The sequence below is a fragment of the Myripristis murdjan genome, chromosome 17 (assembly GCF_902150065.1).
Source record: "Myripristis murdjan chromosome 17, fMyrMur1.1, whole genome shotgun sequence".
NCBI classification, from domain to species: domain Eukaryota; kingdom Metazoa; phylum Chordata; class Actinopteri; order Holocentriformes; family Holocentridae; genus Myripristis; species Myripristis murdjan.
Genome location: NC_043996.1, coordinates 18,612,063 through 18,636,647, shown reverse-complemented (window position 1 = coordinate 18,636,647; position 24,585 = coordinate 18,612,063). Strand labels below are relative to the sequence as shown.

Here is a 24,585-nt window from a genome sequence, read left to right as displayed (position 1 = left end):
TATGACCTGTGACCGTGACCTTTGACCTTGGAATGAGACCTGCTTTTTCCACTTCCAGTTCAACCTGTAGCCTGTTGCACTGCTCTATCAAATCAAATTCATTCCGCTAAACACCACTGCTGCTTGTGTGCCTGCTGTCATGTTATTCAGACCAGCTGCTTTGCTTGCCTTACTGAATTTGAACATGAATGAGTTTTAATTATACCACTATGCAACACTTCATTTCTTTCTGACAATACAATAAAAATGCCTATGCTTGAAACTGACTGTCTTTGTGTATGTGTTGAAACCCACTTTATTATACTATCACCACTGGAGCTATCAAATTCACAGGCTGCCTATCATGGCAAAACATTATGCTGCAATGTGTGAACTACTGGGGGTAATAAAAACAAATTTCATTACATATAATTCCCACTAGAGGGCAGAAGAGGCTCGTGCTTTGTGCAGACACCAAACGGAATGAGTGTTGCTCTTTCTAAAATATTTGCAGAGGTTAATATTGAGAAATTAATGTTTGAAGAGTTAAAATCAATGTGTGGAGCAAGTTTACAGCAAAGTCAATATTTTTATAGAAGTGTACCAGACCTGAACCAAGATTCAACATGTAATTGTCCGTTTATCAGACAGGAAAGACTACTGAATTTTACTCCCTTATCATGCAAGATTTACACAGCAGGACACCAAAACTAATTTGGGGAATTCTCATCCACCACTCTGATGCCAGTTTCTGAACCTGCGCAACAAATATATTTATCCATAACGCCTTCTATTAACTCAGAAAGTCACTATGATGATGGTACAGCACAAACGGAGGGCAATTACCCTTTTCTTCCTAGATACCCGCAATGTGTGAATTCATGATACAGACCCACAGAAAACACATCAGATTGATAGCAGTGTAAAGTGCTCGTGGTCCTAGGAAAGAGAAGGGGATACTAACCATGACAGCTTAACTGCCTTAGTATAAAAATGGGGGAACATTTTATATCTCCCCCTCCAAACTATTCATACTCTCTCTAGTAGAGAGAGTGTGCTGAGACAAATTCTGGTGCAATACAGCTGGTTAGTAACACTGTACTACCATGTTGCAAACAAGCAGAGCATCATCGCTGATCCTCACACTTCATGTCATTATTTTGCACTAAAATTATATAACCTACATACTCAGGATCAGGATCAGTTACTCACTAAACAAATTTGAGAGTCTTTCCATCAGTGTAAGATTGTTAATTAAATTCTGACTATTTTAAGGAAAAGGCCTAGAACAAATATTTTGAGTATGCTGTTCAAACACAAACAACCAAAAACTTAATTAATGGATATCAGAGATTTATTTCTTGTGTTTTTTTTTCTATTGTAAGACTTCAAATCCTAACCCTGCTTTCTTTCTTTCTTTCTTTCTTTCTTTCTTTCTTTCTTTCTTTCTTTCTTTCTTTCTTTCTTTCTGTCTTTCTTTCTTTGTATTTAATATGATAGTGAATAACCCACATTTTTACAACAAGTTGAGTTGAATATACTTTATGGGCTTCAACCATTTTCATGAAATGGTTGATATTGGCTTCTGTGACATCTGACATATGTCTTTTCATATACAGAGAAATGTTATAGTTAGTTAGATCATATTGTTTTACATAAACCAAAAATACCCTTGTAATTTACAGATTTATTCAACAAACTACATTAAACTCTCATTACTGACAAACAAATAAGACAATCATAATGATTAAACCAACACTGCAAACCACTCTTTATAGGGTTATCTCCAGGTTTTTTCCTTTGTGCACTGAATTAGGGAGGAACGTACATATGATGTTGTAGTGGCATGCTTCGTCTCGATGGCCATTGTGATTATTTTTTCATTTAGTTATTTATCTATTTATTCAAAAACCTTCATCAGAACATTTTGTTAGGTTTGATGTTGCTGTGACAAGTGAATAAATAAAGTACCTGTTTTTCTATCTCTGTCTATAACACTGCATGTACTTGGCTTCATCCCCTTAAAATTATATAAACATGTAAATATGTTTTACATGTAATGTTGCTGTCCAAATTTAAATGCCAGTTGGACTGAAACTTGGACTGAGCTTTACATAATACCAATACTGCTTACTATAATCGCATCTTGGGGTTATTAGCATGTCTGAAATCTCATTGACCTGGTGCACATGTTCTCATTTCAATATTCATATTTTTACACAAATTTGCATTTAACTCTGTAGGTATTGCATTTTCCAGCATAATATTTACTTTCTCCTGTTTGAGGGAGCCACTTATAAATCTGACGGTATAATGAAGTACACCATAATAACCCATAAACATCACAGCAGAACATCATAAACTTAAATTTACTGTGTTTATTAGTTACCTTAAGAAAAGCAAAGCAGAGTTTCTCCACCTGTTTATCGTTTTCCTGTATTTTTTGTTTTCATTTGTTTATTTTCTGCAGGTGATGATTTTAACATTTTGAAAACCTGAACTTGCGGACTGTAATAGTAGCAGTCAAATCCAAATGAAACAACAATATTTGCTAATAAAAATAAATGTAATATCATATCATGAAATGGATTTTTGCATGGTATTAAACGAGTATTAAAATCCAAATAATAGGTAGTTGTTCAAAGCAATCACTAATTTTTAGCCAGTAATGATTTTATCATTTCTTTATGACTTTACATTCCTGAATGCTGGCACATTGTGGTTATCAACACTGGCTTTGTGATTACGAATTTGTGAAAGATCAAAACTTCCTTTCAAAGCATAAATAATATTGCTTCAACTAATTTCACAAAATTTGCTGCTGGTTTGAGTCTAATCAGCATATATCTATAAGGACATTTCTTCTTTTTTTTTTTTTTGTGAAATGATATTTGGCCCTAATTAAACTAAAAGTGTCTGAAAAGAATACTGAAGATGAATTCACAGTTAATATCATATAATTAGAATATTTTAATAGTAATAGAAAAGAAAAATAAAACTGAAATATAGTGTTGAAACCTGTTAACCAGCAGAAAGACATCTCCATCTGCTGGTGAAGAAAGAAAATTGTCATCTACTTAAAATTTTCACAGTATATGTGTCCCTGCTGCTGCTGCTGCTGCTGCTGCTGGTGTGTGTGTGTGTGTGTGTGTGTGTGTGTGTGTGTGTGTGCGTGCGTGTGCGTGCGTATGCCTGTTTGTGTGTTATGGGTGTTTTGTTTGTTTATTTGTTTATAGGCCTATCCCTGCATGTGTGTGGGTGTGTGTGTATGTGTGTGTGTGTGTGTGTGTGTTTGCGTGTGCATGCATGTGTAAATATGTGTGAGAGTGTGCGCATTTATGTATTTTCTACTACTCTGTGTGAAAATATAAATAACTACCTTGGCGGTGTGTGCAGTGTAATCTGTTCCCAGCAGGCTGGATCCCCACTGTGAGAGAGACAGTATATTGTTCCTGCAGCGCCACAGATAACAACTCATTAGCATACTGAATCATTTGGCTGCGAGAGCCACTCTGCCACCCATCTGCACTGAGCTGATAAACACACACACACGCTAGCTCATGCACACGCACACATAGATGCATGTAGAGTGCACACACACAAACACACACACACGCACACACACACACAACCAAGCTCACGCACAAGCACCCACATACATAAACACACACGCTCGCAGAGACAAACATGCACATGCACACAAACACTCACACTCACACATCCGTGCAAGCCCCCTCTCATTCCTTCCCTTTCAATCCCCCAAATACACTCCCTGTATCTCTCTTTTTTGTGAGTCTGTGTCTTTTTGGACTGTCAGAAACACTGAAGCAGGTAAATGTTTGGCAGGCATTAACCCAGAGAGCCTCTCAGTGAAGTCCCAGCACAGTCAGTCCAGAGCACAGAAGAGGTCTCCAAACACCTGGATGTCTCTGATGCTCTTCTGGAAGCAATTAGTTTTTGAAATGTATGAGTGCTGAATCTGTTGTAGTAGTGGTAGTAGGAGCAAAGTGTGTTTTGTAAAGTTGTGGAATACCGTAACGCATACTTCTGGAAAGCCACAAGTAAAGAAACAGCAGTATTTTATACATATATGAATATATTGGGTGTATATGCATTAATTGTGATTAATATTCAAGTTTTTACGAGCTTTTGTTTTCAACAGCATGGGTGAATAATTTACGGAGGTGGAAGTCTCGATCGACGCGGCTGTTTCACAACGTGTACAGACACACGGCATGCAAGTGAGTGCAGTGGAGGCTGTAGAAACCACTTTCACAATGGCAGGATATCCTGTAGGTCACCAAGCCACGTTAACCTCTGAAGGAAGTTGTCACTTGTTGGGAGGAAGTGAGGATTCCAGCCTCCATCGGGGGAGTTTTATGGGGACGTTGTGGCTTTTACTACACATTGTGTACAGATAAGGTGGGGATCAGTTGCAGAGCATGCTATTATCTGCTTCGAGGGATTAGTCAGTGATCTAGATTATGCAATAATGGATAAGAGTGTAAAATGTATATAATCAATTATATATGAGTCAATGTGACACAAAGCGTCATATGCATAATTACATGAGACAATATGTTTGAGTGAGATCAAATACAATGCCTTTTCCTCTGTGTGTTTTATTCAGGAATTTTGTATAAAATTCATTGATTTAACATTGTATATATTTATAGATACAGCTATCATACAACAAATATGTCATTACCAAACATACAATGTCCCTTTACTGCAATTCATAAAATACCATAGTGACCAAAGGTACCAATATAGGCTACTAAGTCCTGCTGAAAAAGCAGAATAACCAACAACAGTGAGCAATACTTAACTGTCTTTGTCAGAAAACTGCTGGTGTTGCTATGATATTAACAGTGTGTGTGTGTGTGTGTGTGTGTGTGTGTGTGTGTTAAATGTAGCAATGAAGGGTTTTATTTGTGTACCTTACTAAACTACAACTGCATTACAGTTTAAAAAAAAAAAAAAAAAAAAAAAAAAAAAACCAAACAAAACACGGAAACATAGACATTCATATAAAAAAAGGACTGCATGAGTCATTTCATGATTTCATATGACCCATATATTGTACACTTTAAGAAACACTGCATGTCTTGTACCTCCACAGCAAATTCAAATAGTTTTATTCATCTTCAGGCTGTGAAACTGTTTATTTGACTGTCTGCTGCCGTGGTGGGATTTTCTCGTCACCAAAGACCAACAGAAGTAAATGGTACCACATTCGATGTAATACGTTGAATTTCTCAGTTGACATTTTGAGTTCCCTCTCATCTCTTCTCCTTTCCTGTCCTCTAAAAGACATTCGCTAGTAAACCCGTTAACAAACACACTACGGTACGTCTTAACCACATTACTTGAACTTGAGTCACTGTCAATACATTGTGTAGTGGAAATATAATGCTATTTACAGTAGAAAATCGACTGGGTATAACTGCATGGTATGACCAATGTTTTATTAGATTATGGCCTCCAGCTAAGGCAAAAAACATGTGTGTTATTGTTTCACACTTTGCAATTTTTGGCCAGAATTAAATTGGACTAAATATCCCCACTGATGAAAGATTTAGACCCATAGCGGAGACTTGCGGCATTCTCAGGACAGGCTGACATGCTAAATCTCTCCTGGCTGTGCCTTGTCATAATTTATGGTAGCAATACTCAAGAACGGTTTAAAATTTAAACATAAAAAATTGACAATCCTTTATTGTTTGTTTTATATTATTTTGTTTTGCTGTGTTTGCTTAGTTTTTTGTTATTTTTTTTTTAAGGATATCCAGTATTTGGACTTTCATAACACAGAATATTGGGAGTCCTTATCTGCAGGTTGGTCAAAGACATGAGACATGCAGAATTTACAAGTCTTTTGTTGGGTCAAATTCAAAACCACACCAAGCTATCCACCGATACTGCCACAAATGTCGTTATGGAGGCAGGAACATACTCATGATCCATTTTGGACACCGCTATCTGGCTACGTAGAGCCTGAATCTCCTTTCTACACTGAAGACTCAAAGCTAATGGGATCCTGAGTGTATCCATCTCTCTTTTACGGTCCATCTCATTGTTCTCTTGCATTCTCAGGTTTTCTGTCTATGTCATTGGCATCAGCATCATCGGCGACTAGAGCCATCTAACGGTCGTCCATTGCGCCTCAGATCCCTAGCAGCTAGATGTAGTGGTGGTCCACGTGTAGCCGTTAGAGTTCTTGGAGCCGGTGGTGAGTCCTGGTCCTCCGTAAAACTTTCAGGACTGCCCTCACCATCGCCATCAGGCAGGCTTCCACAGCTGGAGCCTGGTGACATGGTCTCCAGGAGATCGTCCCTCGCCAAGCCCACCACTGTGTCCTGATGTGGTCCGCCCTGGGGGCCCCCATCATGAGCCCCAACCCCAACAAGCAGCCCTGTCTCTCCATCGGTGGTGCTGCCAACATTCCTCCCTCCATCCTGGTCCTCCAGAAGGTTGGAGAGGAAACTGATATACTTCATGGCGAGCCGCAGGATCTCGTTCTTGCTCAACTTCTTGTCCGGAGGGTGAGTGGGGATGAGTTTGCGAAGCTCCGCAAACGCCCCGTTTACATTCTGCTGCCGCCAGCGTTCACGACTATTAGTGAAGATCCGACGCACAATCTTCGGTTGACCAGCTAGGAAAGGTGAAGGGGAGGAATAGAGAAAGGAAGTGAGAGGGTAAGGAGCAGGAGACATGAGTAGGAGATGATAACAGAAATTAAATGACAGAAAATGAAGAAACAGAGTGAGAATATGGAGGGTAAATGGGTAACACAATATACAGGAATGAGGAAAGAACAGAAGAGACAGAGAGGTAATTAGACACATGAGATGAGATATTTGAAGGTGGAGGCAGCAAGAGGACAGAGGGACACAGAATTGAGAGAACAAAAAAATCTCTCAGTATAACTTTACGTCATTGCTGAGGAACACTTAAATCTTCCATTCAACAGCCCAGTACAATCAAAACTGTGTTTTCAGATCATGTAACACAACTTGCAAGATCGTCCATGATACATAAACCATGGAAGCACACACACTGGAACAGAGGGTGTTGTTTAGACGTTTGAAAAAAATATTGAAATCGAATGACAAATAGGATGCAAAGCAAACAGCTGTAGGGTTTGGCGTGCCATCACTGTGGCGTAACTGCATTTCTCACCCCAAATGGTGAGATGTTAAAACCACTGTGGCATCAATGTTTGTTTACGGGAGCGTAGCCCATGTTTTTGATATTTTATATTGATTTCATTTATTTGGGTACGACAACACTCTTAGTGCAGGTAGTGAGATGCCCCCACCCCCCAACTGTGGTGTATTCCAGGCTATTGTCGCCCTTGGAACACACCCAGTCTATCTTAATCCTTCAGCCCACTCTGCAGTAAAACCTTGGCATGGAGGCAGCAGCACCCCCACCCTCAACCCATGTATATGGCAGTGAGTGGGCAGTGGTGGAAAGGATGTTTCAAATGAACTAAACCCCAAATCCGCCTGAAAAGAGCTTACATTAATGGCATGCAGGTACAAGTATTTGACATTCAGATTAGCAACATTCATTTATGCCATGATCTATGATGTATTTATTCCTATGGGTTCAACACTTGTGTTGAAATTTCTTTTGAGATGCATCTTCTGCAACACTCAGATTAGGTACAGTATAGATAGTGTCAGTGGATGATTGTGATGGAATGACAATGGAGATGAGGAGGGGGGAGTTTAGGGGACTGTACTGGCAGAAGGAGGACACAGCAGAAGTGCGTCTTACCATACTTATAAAGATCTAAAATGCGCCTACCCTCGTCGAGTTCAACCTCGTAAGGCGCCGGGCGGCGCTTTACCCTGTTGCTGGGGTACATGCCGTACTGCTCAGACTCCCCTCCGAGACTACAGCAACAGAAAGCAGACAAAAGGTGCACAGGTATATAAGCAAACATGACATTAGGCATGCATCATTTCTTTCACTGCGCATAACCACCACCCCCAGCCCTTGCACACACATACATACACACACACAGAGACACACTCACACTCACCACTCTCTCTCTCTCTCTCTCTCTCTCTCTCTCTCTCTCACACACACACACACACACACACACACACACACACTTGAACACCCATACTTCTCTGATACACACACATACACACACACACACACAAACGCACATGCAACATTACAACCTTGGAATCAACTGAAAGATGCTCTGTTAAAACACTGTAAGCACTACAGCATTACAGAGACAAAATAGATGTAGGCTATGTTGTCTGTATTCAACTGGCAACCTTTTAACCCTAGATTCTTCACAAAATTAAGCTGACATCTATACTACTTTTTTTTTTTTTTTTTTTTTTTTTCAAATCATTTACTCCTTCTTTGCTCCCTCCTGTCTTTACCTGTTGATGGCGGCTAGAGGTTGCGCCAGGTTGTAGAGCATCGTCCGGGCCGGGACAGGAAACGCGTTTGGGCTCAGCTGGACCATTCGAGCGTCGTCTCGTTGCGGCGGCGGCAGCGGCAGCGGTGGAGGTCTGCGAAGTTCCGTGATCGGCACCAAATGGCTTTCAATCCTCTGCTCCGCCGCTTTTATAGCGTCCCTCCTCGAGAGCTCGATAACCGGCACTTCCCTTTTCAGGTCAAGGGCGTTGTGAGAGGCAGTTTCCTTGGCAACGCCGTTGATGATGATGCTGATGCTGGTCCCGTTGCTCGAGTTCTGCAGAGGAACGTCATCCGTCTCCTCAACCCCCTTGAAGCTCCCTCCCCCCTCTCCCCCCTCCTCCCTCCTCGGGTCCTCATCCTCCTTGCATCCGTTCAGTCTGGAGATTATGGAGGTGTCCTCCCGCTTTCCAGGACCGGACTCTGCGTCGGGACTTGCAGGACAAAGCTCCGGGTGTCGTTTTTCCATCATTTTTACACTCACGACTCACTCAAGTCCACAATGTCCTATATAAGATTTTTCTCATTTAATGCATTGTTCAAAAATAATGTTTTTCTTCATTTTAATAAAAGAATAAAAGAATAAATGCACTGTTATATTCCCCATGTAAGCCTGGCAAAATAATAAGGAATGGTTTATACAGTTAGATCTGCATGTTGCTGATAAGGCCTCAGTAGCCTATTGCATGCACAAAAAATAAGAGCCTAGAACGAAAAAAAAAATATATATATATAAAAAATAAATTAATTAAAATAAACAGAACTATTTAAAAATAGTGGTCGTCTGTATTTGTTAGATTTGTTTGCTGGATACATTTCGGCCTTGACTTTAATAACAGGTTGAATACATTTTTGTCCCAATATTTGACAACGATAAATGAAGTGCACATTTCTTTTCCACAAGGGAGAATGACACAAAAGGAGGCATAATTAAATTAAAATATGGACTCTTTTAAGATCCCTGTGGGTCTGTGTTACTGTGAGATTACGGGAGGTTTCCTTCAACCATCAGGGTATACCTATATCTGCAGATCTGGAATTGTAAAGCCATAGTGCATAGTTGGCTAAACAAATTTGCCTCAGTTGAAGATTTAAAATATCAACAACAGCCTATAGTGAAATTTAAGTCAGTGAGGTTTTTCAAACGTTATAACTATTTGTAAAAGGATTTATCCATATGTTTCTGAAAGCATTTTTTTCTCTTAAAGCCGTATCTTTCTCCTGGCCTTCAGCATACATTTATATGAGGTTATGTAAGGCTAGTGGGTGGTAACCTATGTCTCAGTCGTGAATAAAATTTCCATTCGGTGATATCAATAAGGTACATTCGGACACTGTTTATTTAGAGATTAAATATTTCTCTGTAATAATAGATTTTAGCTGCAAGGCCAACGAAAATAATTTCCATTCTCAATCGAATTAAAATCCCTCGTTTTCTCAGCATTATCAACAGCCTTCAACAGCTCTCGAATTTGCTTATAGTCAAACCTAAAATATATTTTGACCTTAATAGGTGGGCAGTTTGTGTGCATTTTATTTCATCGTGGCCTAAGCCATATATTATGAAAGCTATTACGGTTTTGATGTTATTGCCGAACATCAAAGGGTAATCGTTGCCCATTAAGTATAGACTCATATTAGGTGTTTAGCCGGTGATTAATTCGATAAATATCCTCATACTGTTCGTACAAATATATAACAAAAATACAATTGGCCATATCAAAATCGCGCTTTAATTTCTGGGAATTTTCCAATAGGCCTTGCATCCGTTATAGTACATCCCGTAGTCTCACTCTAACCATCGGGTCGGACAATAAGCAAACACGGAAATATTCCGCTCAAATGCCTAATAACGTTTAGAAGCAAACAGTCATATTACAGCCCTCGGAGCAACGAATATGGAGCACTGGAATAAATAAATGTATTTTCGCACTTACCGTTCCTGCCGCGTTGTTGATGTTAGGCTACTGTGGAGCCATTTTGTGAGTGGGTCATCCATGTCTGAGGTTTTTTTCTTTTTTTTTTCAGTGCCAGTTGTGGAGCAGCGTGTGTGTGTGTGTGTGTGTGTGTGTGTGTGTGTGTGTGTGTGTGTGTGTGTGTGTGTGTGTGTGTGTGTGTGTGTAGCTGAGTTATTCCTCGCCGCATCCAGTGCGCTCCCTCAGTATGGGGAGCGGAACACAGGCCGCAATGTGGCCGGGTGAGATAAGCGCACGGCAGCGGCCTCTTCATTCCCGATAAGCCCCTAAACCCATTATTTATGAAATGATTCATTATTATTTGGCTGTCGTGGGCTATATAGGCTTGTGGAGGGCAAAGCATAAAAAAAACGATACGGAAGCAAACAGCCACGGCGCAACGGCCTGTAACGACGAGAGGTATAGCCTGAGCTATATAGTTGAGGTGTTTTAATTTTTTGATGAAAGAAACAAAAGCTAAGGTTAAGCTTTTGACCTATTTATATTTTCAACAAGGAGCTCTCGCTAAGCCTGTTTATCCTGAAATAAGATAACTGCTGATGGCAATGGGTCGTTTTTACCTATTTGAGAGAATAACTATGTCTATTGATTATTACGCCTTGAGCCTAGGTCTACACTGTTGATATAATAGATTGCCAATAATGCGGGGCTAATTATGTTAATGAATGCTTAATTGAATGGGGAATATTTCTTCACTGAAATTTTAGCCTGACTTGGCTGTGAGGTTGGTGATGACTAAATATAGATAATACCAACTATTTAAAAAATATAATAATAATAATAATAATAATAATAATAATAATAATGGTGATGATGAACATGGGATTTTCCGTGTCACAGTTTTTCTGGGGGGCGGACGGGGTGCTTGGATGGCAGTCCCGGGGGTCCATGGGGAGACGTGGCTGGGGGAGATAAAGGCGAACCGACTTCTGCTCCATCAGATAAAAGAGCAGGAGATCAACGACGACGCGCTATCAGAGCACGTTCAGGAGAGCCTAAATGGTGCAGGTAGCACGGGCTAATAACGGACATTCCACACAGCACATTTTGCTTGTTAACACGCGGTAGAAATTCTGTTTTTGAACTTGTGACACCGCAGGCCCAGTAGGCTTGTAGTTTCAAGAAGACACTGAGGCCCCTGAGGTCTAGTCTAATAAATTATTATTTCACGTATCAGCTAAGTGTGGTCAGCTAATTGTAGATAGATAGATAGATAGATAGATAGATAGATAGGGGTAAATGTTCAGCTATGATCATTCCGGCTATAGGGAAATTTCAATGAATCAAGGAATAATAAAGATGCGCATTATTGGCTGCAACATCAGCCAGTCACGACCTTACAACAGGCCTGGTGAAACAGGACTCACGACCACCATCCTGCATCCTGTGCTTGGCAGCAAAAGAGCGCTTTTTTTTTTTTTTTTTTTTTTTGTAACATCTTCAAATGCAAACGCATTGTGGCAGTGATAGATTTAGGGTGCCTCAGTGCATCTATCAGATCTAAAGCAACTCTTTCAAATTTACAAATGAAAAACGATTGAACTATGCTGAGTGAAAAATTGAAAAGTTTCATGAATTGGTGACTCCTAATAATAGTTTGATGATAGAACATAAGTACACAGATAGACCATAGCAGCAGATGAGGCTGATAATTATAGACCACTGAATTTCTTTGACTTTGGAATAATAAGACATAAAATATCTGAGTGGCTAATTAAAGAGTAAAGCATTTAACAATATAAAACATTTTTATTTAGGCAATATAGGAGTATATTCATATATCTTACTTTTTACAATATCATGAAGGAATAGGTGACACAGCCACACGCAAACTTAAGGGACCAGGGATCAATGATAAGGAAGTATGAAAGAGAAAATGGTGAACCCACTCTTTTGTTTGTGAATCAGCTGAAATAATCAAAATGTGCAGAACAATCCCAGTGACTGCACTTCCATTAATTTAACATTTGAGGTGTGCTATTCTTTGTGTTTTGACTATCAAAAAAATAAACCTGATTTCTCCTCAGGGACAAGTACTCTTTCTGATTCTGATTCTGATTCTGAGTCTAATATCATTAATGACACTTTTACTGAGTCCTGAGACTTCTCTCAAATGGCAATGCGAATATCACCCAAAAAACAAAATGCAAAAACAAAACAGAGTTATTCTTCGGTGTTGAGCCTGCTAAAAAATATTTAAATAAAAATATTAAACATAAATAAATAACTAAATAAACAAAGTTACCATATATAGTTGCCACAAATTTTGTTATGCCAAAGTAGACATTTGATTTAGGCACCTTGGCAAATACTATCTTTTGAACAGTCAATTATTTTGAGAAGAAATTAGTAAATGAAACAGTTTCTGACTTAAGCAGAGATTTTTAGAGTAGATTTAGGATGAGGATTAAAAAAATGTTGTGTGAAACTGAACCGTATTCATATACATGAAACCATAAAGCACACCTCTGACCAGTCATGCATTGGGTTTGAATTTTCTGAATGATTTCATAGACATGTGTGGGTGCATACAAATAGCATGGGCTTTCAACAGTAGGAATTGTCAAACTCTGGCAGTGTTGGTGTGTAAACATCTTTCTATACTAAACTGAGACTGAAATATGTGCTGACTATATCCCTCATCTACCATAGTGTAGCTATGATCCATCAGCAGTGGATACAGTGATAATATTAGAATGTCATGGCTCCCAGAACAATGACTCTGTACCATGCTTAGGTCCCCATTCAGCGCTGGGTACGGCGGTTTGGCATGATCCAAAGAGTTGCGGTGCTTTCTCGGGTCATTAGGCGTGTCACTTGTTCCAGACTGAGTCCAGCCACTGCCTCGCCATTCACCTGTAGAATCTCATCCCCAACGCCCAGAAGACCCACGTAGAGGCCCTCGCCAGACCCGTCACCAACCTTCTCTACATATACACCTGGTGGAGAGAGATAATAAGAAGGGGAAAGCAAGGAGTTAGACAGGACAAAGCAGGGTGAGGGAAAAGCATGGATATGCAGGTGGCAAGTGTGGGCATTGTGGGACGGGGTAAAATTGGTGAATGGTGTAGAACTGGAATTGGGAGAATTCTGTGGAAAACAAATGATGGAAATATTTTCTTTCTGTCCAATTCTACCCCATGTCTCAGTTTTAGAGGAAGGATATATAGGGTGCCAACTGTATCATGCTTGGTTTTGGCAGCAAAGACAAATTTATATCTGTGGGCAATAAACTTTCTGTTCTATTCTATTCTGTTCCAGAAGATCACAGCAGACACAGTGTATCAGGCAAGAATAACTTGGGTAAGATATCACACAAAATAGTAACACACAAAATAACCAAACTACAAAGTCAAAGACTGGCAGTGAACAAAGAAATCTGAGCACAATGAGGATACACAAATTACCAGTGTCTGGTCGACCTTTCCCCCGTGAGATCACAAAGCCAAAGGGAACATTGGGAGGTCTGATGAGCTCAAGGAGGAGGGTCCCATCAGGAAATGCCTGGGCGACCCGACCCACTGGACGGACCACTCTGGAGGCCAGTACATCATCAACACTCAGGGCTCTATCAAGCTCCAGCTGAGGACTTTCAGGGCTGGAGTAGCAAAAATATAAGTCTATAAATTAGTAACATTATTTACATAGAAATTGGTTCAATACACTCTGATAGTAGAAGTCCTATCTTCTTCATTGTTTATGTCTCCCTCTCTGTGTCTTTTTCTCTCTCTGTGTCTCTGTTTGATACATACCTGGGTGCCAGGCCATATGGTATCTGCACCTCTCCCAATATAGTTGAACGCTCTGTTCTTCTCTCCAAACTTTGCACAGAGGCTGCCTTGCGCAGTTGGGCCAGTGGCAGCACCTAGTGGCAAATAAAAGGCATTGCAGCAAACGGTGTATTTGATATTGGCAAAATTCACCAGATCAGACTTTGCCACCTTACCCGCTTGGCACAGACACCCCTCTAAAACTAATACGATTGTAGTTGGTAGCACACACACAATATGCTAATAGAAATTGTGATTGGTTGGAGCAGACAGATGTTTACATCAGCTGAGTGCACTGTTGGAGTTGCCAAAGGCAACAAGGCTGGCTACCGCAGAGGCTGGATGTAAACAAACACAATTTGGAATGGACTAATAGCGCTGCCGAGCTTGGCCACTATAAAGTTGGTAATACATGGAAGACTTGTGTTATTCCTCTGAGGCAAATAACCAGTGAAAGGTATGTCCAAGAGCTGGGAGTTTCAAAAAAGTAAATAAATGTGGTATTGTCTTCTTTGGGGATTTGTGAGCAGAAAAAAAAAAAAAATCACCCTCCATATTGTATGTGTTAAAATGAAATAAACATGTGCAGCATGCAGTGGACAGATCCAGAACAGGACAGCAGGCCAAATCAAAACAAAAATATGGCACAGCATGTCACATCTCTCACCGTGTGCAGCGTTTGCAGTGAAGGTGTCCTTTGTATACGGATGGCAGGCTGTGGTCTGCGTGTGGGGCTAGGGGAGGCTGAGCTGACACGAGGGGGTGTGGGGATAGTGAGCTGTTCCATACTGCTGGACCGGCCACCCTTCACCAGCCTACCAACACTGTTCAGACCAATGGAAGAGAAGAAGCGCCGCAGAGAGAGCTTGGGCCGCACATCACGCTCTGTCATCTTTCTATAAAAGAAAGGTTATGAGCAATTATGTATTTCACCTAAATATCAAACAAATAATTTAGTAATGTTAGCTGAATTACAGCCTCACTTCATCCACCAGTAAACACACCAGGGATAGAGATGACCTGATGTCAATGCAATGAAATGTAAATTTAAACTATAGTTGCAAAGGAAAATTACACATTCCTTAAAACTATTTGTTAAATTACACATTATACTATTTTTTTCATAATCTACTACTGGCTTCATTTGGTCAGGATTTTTTTTTTCCAGAAGAGGGCAGTATTATCTCATGTTATCTTTAAAATTCACAGGATATTTTTTTAACAATAATATCTTGTGGACTGTAGGTGAGGGTTTTAATCTCCAAACCCCTGCCACTGGCATGCTCAAGTAGCTTTGGGAACAGAGTTGGTAGGGGCAAGGGATTTATTGTCTGAGCTGTGACAGGAGCATTGTTATCTTAACTCACCGGGACCCATCAAGACTTTCCTCCCATATAGCCTCGGCTTTCAGATGTTCTGCCCTCAGCAGCTCTGCTCTAAGATCTTCAGCCCGAGACATGGCTAGGCTGCGCAGAGCAGAACGGCTCTCTGAACTGGAGCTTGGGTCTCCACCCAGACCTGCTAGATGAATAGGAGATACTGAGCTGAAGACAATGAGCAGTTGCATGGATATATTCTCAAAAGATGGTGGCACGGGTTCAGTCTATTCTATTCTCTAGAAAATACAAAATATTGAATTGGAGACTATAAAGGTCGTCATAAAAATTCACCACAAAAGAAAAACAAACGTATCTGTGCACAGTGTATAAAAATTAATTGAAGATGAAGTTCTCTGCCTCTCATACTGCCCTCAACACCATTGTATCAGAGATCTATATCTCCCCAAATTTCAGGATCAAATTAAAGACTTCAGACAAGACAAGGAAAAGACAAAAATGGTTTTAAGAGAGGAGAGCCACACTATTGACACTGTTGTAAACTTGAAATATCACTTTGGCACAAAAGTGCACAAGACTGTAGAAAAAGAGGTATCCTGCCTCAGAATATTTTTGCCCACACTGTATATGTAAATATGTAATATATTAATATTACTATGTCACTCTATGTGCATATCACATCAGTTCTTGCTGGTACTCTGAGTGCTACAGTGACACAAACCATCATAGCCATTCTGATCCTATTCTATGCTGTTTGTATAATTTCAGAGTTTTAATTCTAATAATGTGAATCCCCTCCTCTCAAAAAACATATCCAGCTATGATATTTTCATTTCGTAGAAAGCACAGCTCCTTCTCCACTTTTCCAAGCTTGTAATCATTCTGTAAAATGTAAACAGGCTACAGTACACCGTTCCTAACAACTATTCTATATATGGTTCCATGTATCCACTCTGTCAACTCACCTGTTCCATCTGGAGTGGCATCCCAAAGCTCTGCAGCTGGAAGATCCGGGGTAAGTCTGGCTGAGGAGTACCTAAGGGTGGAGGGCCTGATACAGGGCACCAAACTGGCTGTTGTAGGGGTCCCTTGGATTAAGGCCATAGGAGACTCCCTTCGTTGCTCTGTGGAGTCTTGGCAGCTCCCCTCACCTCCCTGATTTGGGGTCATCTGGAACTGAACTGTGGACTGACCTGCTGCAGTGCGATTCTTTGAGCTTGACTTCAGCGCTGACTTTATGGGCAATGCTGGGGCTGGTGACTCCCTCATGCTGCCTGATGCCTCCAGCAAACAAGGCCCCAGAGCTATGGGACTTCCAGGAGCAAAGGAAACAGCTCTACACATGTTGACCCTGTTTCTGGGATTAGAGTTGCGCCGCTGAGCCCATGACGGACCGTAAGGGCCATGGCCAGACTCCAGCCGACTTTCTCCTTTCCTGCTCCTTCTTCTCAGTTTTCCAAACCCTGATGCTCTCCACCCTGTGCCACTCTCTTTATTTTCTCCCAACACATAAGCACCTGCAAAAGTGACAGTTAATGGAGCTTTAGGACGAGTACTCACTTCTGGTTTGTTTGGGGGCACCCAGCGAGGGACCGTCTTTCCCCGCAGGTCCTCAGGATTGCCAAGCTGTTGCAGCTCAGAGTTTTGTGGTTCTAGTGAGACTGTGGGTGGTTCCCTGACTATAGAACCACATGCCTCACATTTTTTCACCAACACTATTATCTCTTTTATCACAGTTGTAGTTTCACCGCTGACACTGACATCTTCTTGCCTCTGTGAAGGAGGCATGGAGACACTTCTTTGGCTTCTGCTCCTATCTGAACCACCAGAGCTAGATTCTGTAGTACTTTCCGATTTACTCTTTGACTTTGGGGCCCCTGGCCTGCCGCGCTCTCTCAGTCTATCCAAGTACCGAGACTCTGCCTCTTTCTCGGATTCATCCTCAAAGCGTACCCGCGTGGGTGAGCAGCCGTACCGTCTTGAGCGACCTCCCTGGTCACTAGGGGAAGTGTCTCTGTTGTTAGGAACGAGGAAAGGACCAGAAACAGATGAAGCTGTCAGATCTTCTTTGGTTTGAACAACAGATGGCTGCACTGGTGTGGGATTGGGAGCCCCAACTTGTGGTTTCTTACTGGAAGAAAAAAACAGAGAAGTGCATATCACAGACATTTACAAAGCAATAAAATCTGGTCTAAGAAAAGTTACAAATGAGATTGATTAAGTTATAAGCTAGTCTTCCTCGAAAGAGGAGCAAAAAGTAAAAGTGAAAGTCTATATGAATCTCAGTGATCACTTAAGAGTTTGGAATTGTATGATGATGTCCCACAACAAGGTAAAATCCTCTGAGCATATTTTTATGTCTTAACATTTCAGAACAAGAGCTTTCTGAGAGACTCAGTTAAGAGGATAAATTAACTATTAGGCAATGTGTAATGAGACATAGCAGCAGATACAGTATCCTCAGTTGTGTAATCATTAATGTATATTCAGCATGCATCCTTTCATGTGTACAAATGTTCCTAATATTGCCTTGCGTGACTGCTTCCCACAGATATAAAAGGGGATTTCAGGAACAAAACATTAACAGAGAAAGAGTGTGTGACGTGAGCATGATTACATAAACAGAATGAAACCAAACATCTCTGCAAAATATCTGCTCTGTGTTTGCAGTTACAAAGCACCATTATGGATCCCAAGGCTTTAACTTATTCTCAGTTATGTAATATTCATTTTGCCAGACAAAGACCAAGTGCAATAGAAGGAGAGACAAAGCAGAGAGAAAGATTGATGAGAGCCAAGCGAGACACATGGGTGGGAAACTGAGAGATAAAGAGACAAAAGAACTGAAAGACAGAAACAGCAGAAACTAGAAACTCATTTTCAGACAGAAAAAAAGCTGACTGGTCAACAAATAGAAATGTTTGTCATAACACTGATTCACATGCACCCATACTCATAAGCAAACACAGGCATGCATGAGTACTCATACAGTCACTATAAAACAAACTCATGGTCTAACATGCAAATTGTGATAAAGCATGGAAAAGTCATAGTTAAGAAAGCAGATCTGGCTCACTTACATGTTGGACCTCTGATCAGAATGGGAGCGTCTCGGGGGGCGATCACCTTTTATGTGATTGGAACGTGCCTTCAGCCGGGCTCGCTCCAGAAGACGTTTGGCTTGCTCATGCCTTGGGCTCAGAGGAAGCTCATCGGTAATTAAATAGAGTGACCTGAAGAATAAATAAGTCAGTCAGTAAGTAAGTAAGTAAATAAATAAATAAAGGTGAGTGAGAGAGACAATCAAAAGATTAATAATTTTGCTAGTGGAGTGAAGGTATGAATGAATGGAGACTGATGAACATGTGATTATACCTCTGTCTTTCTGAGTGAAACACTGCTCACATTTGAGACAGTGCTGCAGTGTTACAACACAGATCATGCATTTCCATGTTCAACCCCTTAACTGGACATTGAATGAAGTCTTAAAATGTGCAAACCTATCTTGCATGTTGACATATCCACAACATTCATGTGCACCACGGATCAACTGAGTGAATTGAGCTGCACGTTCCTAAGCCGTATTATGTAATATCAGATAGATAGACCGGGGCGTGGCACTGGTGGTGAGCTGCAGAGAGGAACGTCATCCATGCATCCACCCTTGCACCCTGCACTAAGCTGCTCTGCATTGTGCTTCACCGACTGGACTTGTCTTTATCCCCTTGCCCAGTGATAAAGATAGCATGATACACCAACCATGAGGATTATCCTTGTAATAGACAGGTTGTGATTCATTCTCTCCGGTGTGTCTGAAGCAAGACATATAATGTTTCTGTAGATTATTGTTTGTTGTGTCAATGTTTTGTCAGTGTTTGTTGCCGCCTATCAATGTGAATGTGCAGCTGATTTGAGTCTACAATGTATTTATGATTATGACAATAAAGGGGAAATGGCCTCTTCATTATTGGCACCCCTGCTAAAAAGGCTGAATCAGGCCAAAAATCCAAGTCATGACCTATACTTTATGTACAAAATTTTTGAGAATTTTTAAAAAAAATATTGTTATTTTTCAGCTGCAGTTGTCCCAAAAATCAAAGTGTAATGTATCTTATTCTGAAAAAGACACGTCATGTCGTATACACGTCATATATATATTATTTCAACTACCCATTCAGTGCCTCTTGAAAATAATCCTCTTGTCACTAGTGTGTATTTTCATTGTCCAAAAGGCAGCTTATTGATGTTTGGAAAGAACATTTTCAAAATGAGGGTGAAAAAACTGAATATCTGGCTGCTCTAATGTACTACTTTACCCCACTAAAAAAACACAGTCTCTGAATTGCAACAACTGCAGCTGTGACAGGAGAACTCATGAGGACAGGATATAAATAGAGTGCAGGGGTTGTATGTCACCCCTCCCGCTACAGACAATTAAGAACGCAGCAATGCTCACCTTGCACAGGGTTCAAGCTCCTGAGGGAGAACAGTTGAGTCTGAGGTGTTGCTCAAAACCCCATAGTCACCTGGGAGTGGCATAAAACAGAGGAGGAGGAAAAATACACACCTCAGCAGATCTGTCAATGCAACAGATTGTTTGTAATGCATAGGTCCCTCAAACAGAAATCCCACAAATAAATAAAAAAAAAAAGATTTTATATCTCAAAGCATGATGTAATACAAGTCTAATTAATTGTATTGTAGTGAATATGAGTTCAATATACAACTCTGAAATGTCAGTAGTACTAAAATAAACTGAATTTTGGTGTGAAAGAATTCAAAATATTTTCTTTCACTTTCCATGAGACAGTTCCAGTCCTAGTTTTCAAGTTTCTCACTTTGGAGAAGAAATATGCATAAAAGCTTTCACTAAACTGTTCATAATAAAGGAAATGGCACATAAAATATTTAAATTATTTTAAAGTTAGCAATGAACATTATATTTGCAGTTTGCGACGACTTTTCACATAGCACAAACCAAACTGCTAATAGAGCCGTCAGCCACAACATGATCATCATGCAGGTGCAAATATTCAGGCGATTCAGTTTAGAAAGTAAACCATAAACCTTTATAACATTACATTCAGTGACAGTCTCATAGTTTATCCCTGACTGATCCTTAATTCCATCAGAGCCACAGAGGTTAGGCAACCAATGGTAGAAAGATAGAGGATGGTTTTGCAGGAGTAAGAGGGAAAAAAAAAAAACATGTCATCATGGTGGATTTAACATCATTCACTATTATGTCTAGCATTGACCTTCTATCTGATATTGACATGCTGAGCACACACACACATGCACGCACTCATCCTGCAGACATATACAGTGTATTACAGATACACATTATGTAAAAATGTATCATCTCATCATCGTACACAAAGACATCCATCAGCACTCAGACAGACATAAAAGCAGAAACACTTCCCCCACCACCCAGACTGCTAATAATAGCAACACCCTCATGCACATCTGTTCATCTGACATCTGTTCAACACAGGGGAATCAGTCAGGTTACACATGGTTTGTATACAACAGACAGATACAGAGTTGTATAAGGTACTTTAGAAAGCCAAGGCCCCTGGAAAGCACTGTAAAAAGGCACTCTGAAATAAGGCTTTTGAAAGAAGCTTTGAAACTTTGCTGTCAACAAGTGCAATTCATACATTTTGAGACTAAACAATTGCCAAAGCACTGATTTCCTGCCTCCACTTAAATTTGACAAGCAAGTTCCATATGGTAATCAAACAACTATTTTATATATATATATATATATATATATATATATATATATATATATATATATATATACACATATATAAAGACATCCTTTTGGCAGGGAAAAATGCTAAAAAAAAAAAAAAAACACTTTAGTTAATCTTGTTTTGGCTTGCTGGCTGTGTATCAGACACATTCTGTGTAATACCTGCCAATCATCTATCCAGTAAACTACATCCTCCCTCCCTTGATAGGGGTGTTCCATTTGACTTCATTAACCTCAAGTCAAAATTTATCACAATATTTTCACTGATTAATTACAATGCTTTTCTACAGATCCACATTTAAAAGTGTGTCATTAAATATGTGCCACTCCCTTACAGAAACCTACCTTTGCAATCCACTCTGTATGTCTCGTCTCCGTACTGGCTGAGGCACTCTCCACCACTCTGTTCTCTCTCTTCCTTGCTGTTATGTTGTCGTCTGTCCTTTAACTTTGCATAGGCTCTCTGCTTCACCTCCACTTTCTCATCAGCGGAGAGCATCCCACTTTGTGAAGACATGCTCTCCCAGCTGCCAGACCTGCACAATCCCTTGACTGGATCAGTCTCCTCTGACTCCCTCTGCTCATACCTGTCCAGGTAATACTCCAGACTGTCTGAGTGCTTGAATTCTGAGGGTGTATATCTGTCATCCACCGCACTTCCTAAGTCACTCCCACTCCCTGCCTCTGCTGGCTTAGGCTTCCTCTGAGGCTCTGCCACTGCTGCTGTCTGAGTATAGTCCTTCAAAGGTAGTGAGGAGGCTGTGTTCTGAGAGCCCACCCCGTTGAGAAGTAGTGTCTCTGGGCGTGCTACTCTCCAGAATCCCTTTGGCGGTGCCCAGTGTCTGGATGACGTAGATGACGCAGAGGAGGAATAGCAGGGTGTTGTAGAGGCAGAGGTGATGGTTAAGGAGAAGGAAGGAAGAGGTGGTAGAGTAGGTGATGGACTGTGTTTACTACTGCTTGAATTATCAGACAGGAGGCTCTCCAGACTGGCCCCCTCCCCCAGCCCGCGCGGCTGACCTGACAGACAACTGACTGGGTCATCGCTTTTTTCTGGCCCCTCTACCCCCTTTCCCATTGCCCCCAGGCTCCCCTCCTCTTTTTCTTCAGCTGGAGGGCTGTGGATCTCTAACTTGACCTGCACCTCTACCTCCTCATCCTCCTCACTGCTGCTTGAATTCTTCCCAGAGCCGGATCTCCAAGAGGGGGCAGGCAGGGAGACCTGACCCTTCCCACGGGCAGTCTGTCTCAGAAGGACTTCAGATGATAGCTGCCCCACTAACTGGCTTACTGGGACTTCTGTGTCCACCCTTTCTCTTTCTTTCTCTCTCTCCCTTCCCCTTGGCTTTCTCTGTGTGAGTGCCTTCACCTTGGTCTGTAGTGCATGCACAGCAGAACTTGTGGGAGGGGGATATGATGTGCCCAAAGCAGGTGAGGATGCAATATGCTCAGGGCCAGAGCCAGAAAGGAGCGCCAAGTTACTGGGAACTCCAGAAGGTGAAGGGGAACTGATGGGGAGAGACTTTCCTTGGATATTATCCAACACCCTCTCCTCCTCCATTGGCTGGTCAAACACAGAATAATAGTTTGGATAGACCTTGGATAAAGAATAAAGTCACAGTTTTCCACATACAACACCCAAGACCTCCATTCACATCAATTCTAGACCTCCTTTTGTCTATTTGACTATACCAAAAGCTATCTGATCGGCCCGGTGAAGAGATATGTAATGTGGACTCAGTCACGTTGCTTTATCCAATGATTACTTCACTGTGCACAGGATAATCCTTTGGAATGAGAATAAGCAACTGCTGCCTGCAACTGAGCCCATAGTGAAGCCCTACAAGGCTAAACAATATCAAAATAATTTTGTTTTTCATCAAAGTAATGCAAAATGAATAAAACTTCCTGAACAGCTCATTCTATAGATCAATTCAACCTTTAAAAAGCAGGCAGGCGTTTTTATTTGGTATGTATTCGAACTTAAGGATTTGAAATGATTTAAAATTTAGGCAACCACTGTGTTCTATAGATTACTGGACATAACATAAAAAATGAATGAACGAAACATAAGAAGCCTAAAATGATCAACGGCAGAGGAAAACAAACTGAGGCTTCATCACGCGTGCACTTGATGTATGGGAAAATAAATAACAAAACAACGAGTACAACAACGAGTACTCGCCTACCTGAATAGTTGGTAAAAATGATATCCTCCTTTAACACACAATTCAAGACTTGATCATCGTGTCAAAGTTACGATGCGCGTTATGACATTATAGGCTAATGTAGCCTATAATCTATTATTAATTCCAGTAAGCAGAGGCACGATCGACTGAAAGCTGTCCAGTGCGCATCCTCGCGTCGCTCGTGAACATTTGCAAGAAAACGGAGCAACTTTTCCCTCTGGGAAAGAAGGAAACCACATAAGATCCTCCGCTGTTCTCCCTGCTCTTTATGTTTTGCTTTTAAACGCACTGACTACCGCTCTCAGTCCACGCAGTGACAAGCGAGCCGACGGACTCTCAATCATGATTGGTCTGGTAATCCCTGCAGAAATCAGAGGGATTAGACAAAAATGGAATACAAAAATGCCAGCTTTAATTTCGTCCTTGCCTCGCAAACTCACTACAGACGGAGGTTTCTGTTGCGTAAGTAAACGCAGAACAGAAATGGCGACTGCCTATACACAATAATAAGCCAATGTGAAAAAAAGAAACGGGTTTAAGAAAATTATAGAGGCTTGGTGGGTTGCAGCCTATGGGCTGTCCTCTATATCCTTATCTTCTTTCTCCTTGAATATATAGGCATATGTTAATGATTTTTTTTGTCTAAATATAAGCATCACAGCAATGGCAGAGAAGGTCTGATGGCAGACATGTCACTGAAATATTTGGCAAATGTCGCTGACCTCTCTCTCTTTCCCTCTCTCTCTCCCTCTCTCTCTCTCTTTCCCTCTCTCACTCTCACACGCACACATACACACATAGACACACACACACACACACACACACACACACACACAGACACACGCGCGCGCGCGTGCGCGCGTGCGTACGCAATCGTCCTAGTTGGGGCAATGTTGAGTTTGCCAGTTGTCACAATTCCCAGATGTGATCCCTGACTGGCAGATGCTGCTTCCTTTTGAGCTGTACATACCGTCTCCTGCCGCTAGAGGGTGCACTTGACGCACACGCACGCGCGCGCGCGCGCGCGCGCACACACACACACACACACACACACACACACACACACACACACACACACACACACACACACACACACACACACACACACACAGAACTTGCTCAGCT

At 41.1% G+C, this 24,585-nt stretch overlaps 2 protein-coding genes across 5 annotated transcripts; both read right to left on the bottom strand.

Moving 5' to 3' along the window:
• Window positions 1–4,984: 4,984 nt before the first annotated feature.
• On the bottom strand, window positions 4,985–10,482 carry LOC115374709 (T-cell acute lymphocytic leukemia protein 1). 2 transcript variants are annotated; one of them, XM_030073773.1, is made up of 4 exons: window positions 10,365–10,482; window positions 8,391–8,934; window positions 7,765–7,883; window positions 4,985–6,634 (listed from the first exon to the last, which is right to left on the bottom strand). In XM_030073773.1, the coding sequence occupies exons 2-4, from the start codon at window positions 8,897–8,899 to the stop codon at window positions 6,105–6,107; spliced, it is 1,158 nt and encodes a 385-aa protein (XP_029929633.1). In that variant the 5' UTR covers window positions 8,900–8,934; window positions 10,365–10,482; the 3' UTR covers window positions 4,985–6,104. The 2 variants fall into 2 exon arrangements, with proteins under 2 accessions (XP_029929633.1, XP_029929634.1); XM_030073774.1 differs by having other exon boundaries at window positions 7,795–7,883.
• A 1,650-nt stretch (window positions 10,483–12,132) lies between these two features.
• LOC115374705 (uncharacterized) lies at window positions 12,133–24,213 on the bottom strand. 3 transcript variants are annotated; one of them, XM_030073764.1, is made up of 10 exons: window positions 23,461–24,213; window positions 21,617–22,868; window positions 19,967–20,036; window positions 18,591–18,743; window positions 16,476–17,641; window positions 15,541–15,694; window positions 14,841–15,069; window positions 14,156–14,268; window positions 13,811–14,001; window positions 12,133–13,342 (listed from the first exon to the last, which is right to left on the bottom strand). In XM_030073764.1, exons 2-10 carry the CDS (start codon window positions 22,830–22,832, stop codon window positions 13,149–13,151), a joined length of 3,486 nt encoding a protein of 1,161 aa, XP_029929624.1. In that variant the 5' UTR covers window positions 22,833–22,868; window positions 23,461–24,213; the 3' UTR covers window positions 12,133–13,148. The 3 variants fall into 3 exon arrangements, with proteins under 3 accessions (XP_029929624.1, XP_029929625.1, XP_029929626.1); XM_030073765.1 differs by having other exon boundaries at window positions 21,617–22,835; XM_030073766.1 differs by having other exon boundaries at window positions 15,541–15,691; window positions 23,461–24,212.
• Between the last annotated feature and the right edge of the window lie 372 nt (window positions 24,214–24,585).

What these genes read in the sequence shown, in the direction of transcription:
- LOC115374705 (XM_030073764.1), bottom strand. Translation starts at nt 22,832, where the DNA reads ATGGAGGAGGAGAGGGTGTTGGATAATATCCAAGGAAAGTCTCTCCCC. An exon ending in GAAAGTCTTGATGGGTCCCG is followed by an intron (nt 15,070 to 15,540) that starts GTGAGTTAAGAT and finishes TTTCTTTTATAG; the next exon opens with AAAGATGACAGAGCGTGATG. An exon ending in CACTGCAAACGCTGCACACG is followed by an intron (nt 14,269 to 14,840) that starts GTGAGAGATGTG and finishes ATTTGCCACTAG; the next exon opens with GTGCTGCCACTGGCCCAACT.
- LOC115374709 (XM_030073773.1), bottom strand. Translation starts at nt 8,899, where the DNA reads ATGATGGAAAAACGACACCCGGAGCTTTGTCCTGCAAGTCCCGACGCA. An exon ending in CCTCTAGCCGCCATCAACAG is followed by an intron (nt 7,884 to 8,390) that starts GTAAAGACAGGA and finishes CTGTTGCTGTAG; the next exon opens with TCTCGGAGGGGAGTCTGAGC. An exon ending in TTTAGATCTTTATAAGTATG is followed by an intron (nt 6,635 to 7,764) that starts GTAAGACGCACT and finishes CACCTTTCCTAG; the next exon opens with CTGGTCAACCGAAGATTGTG.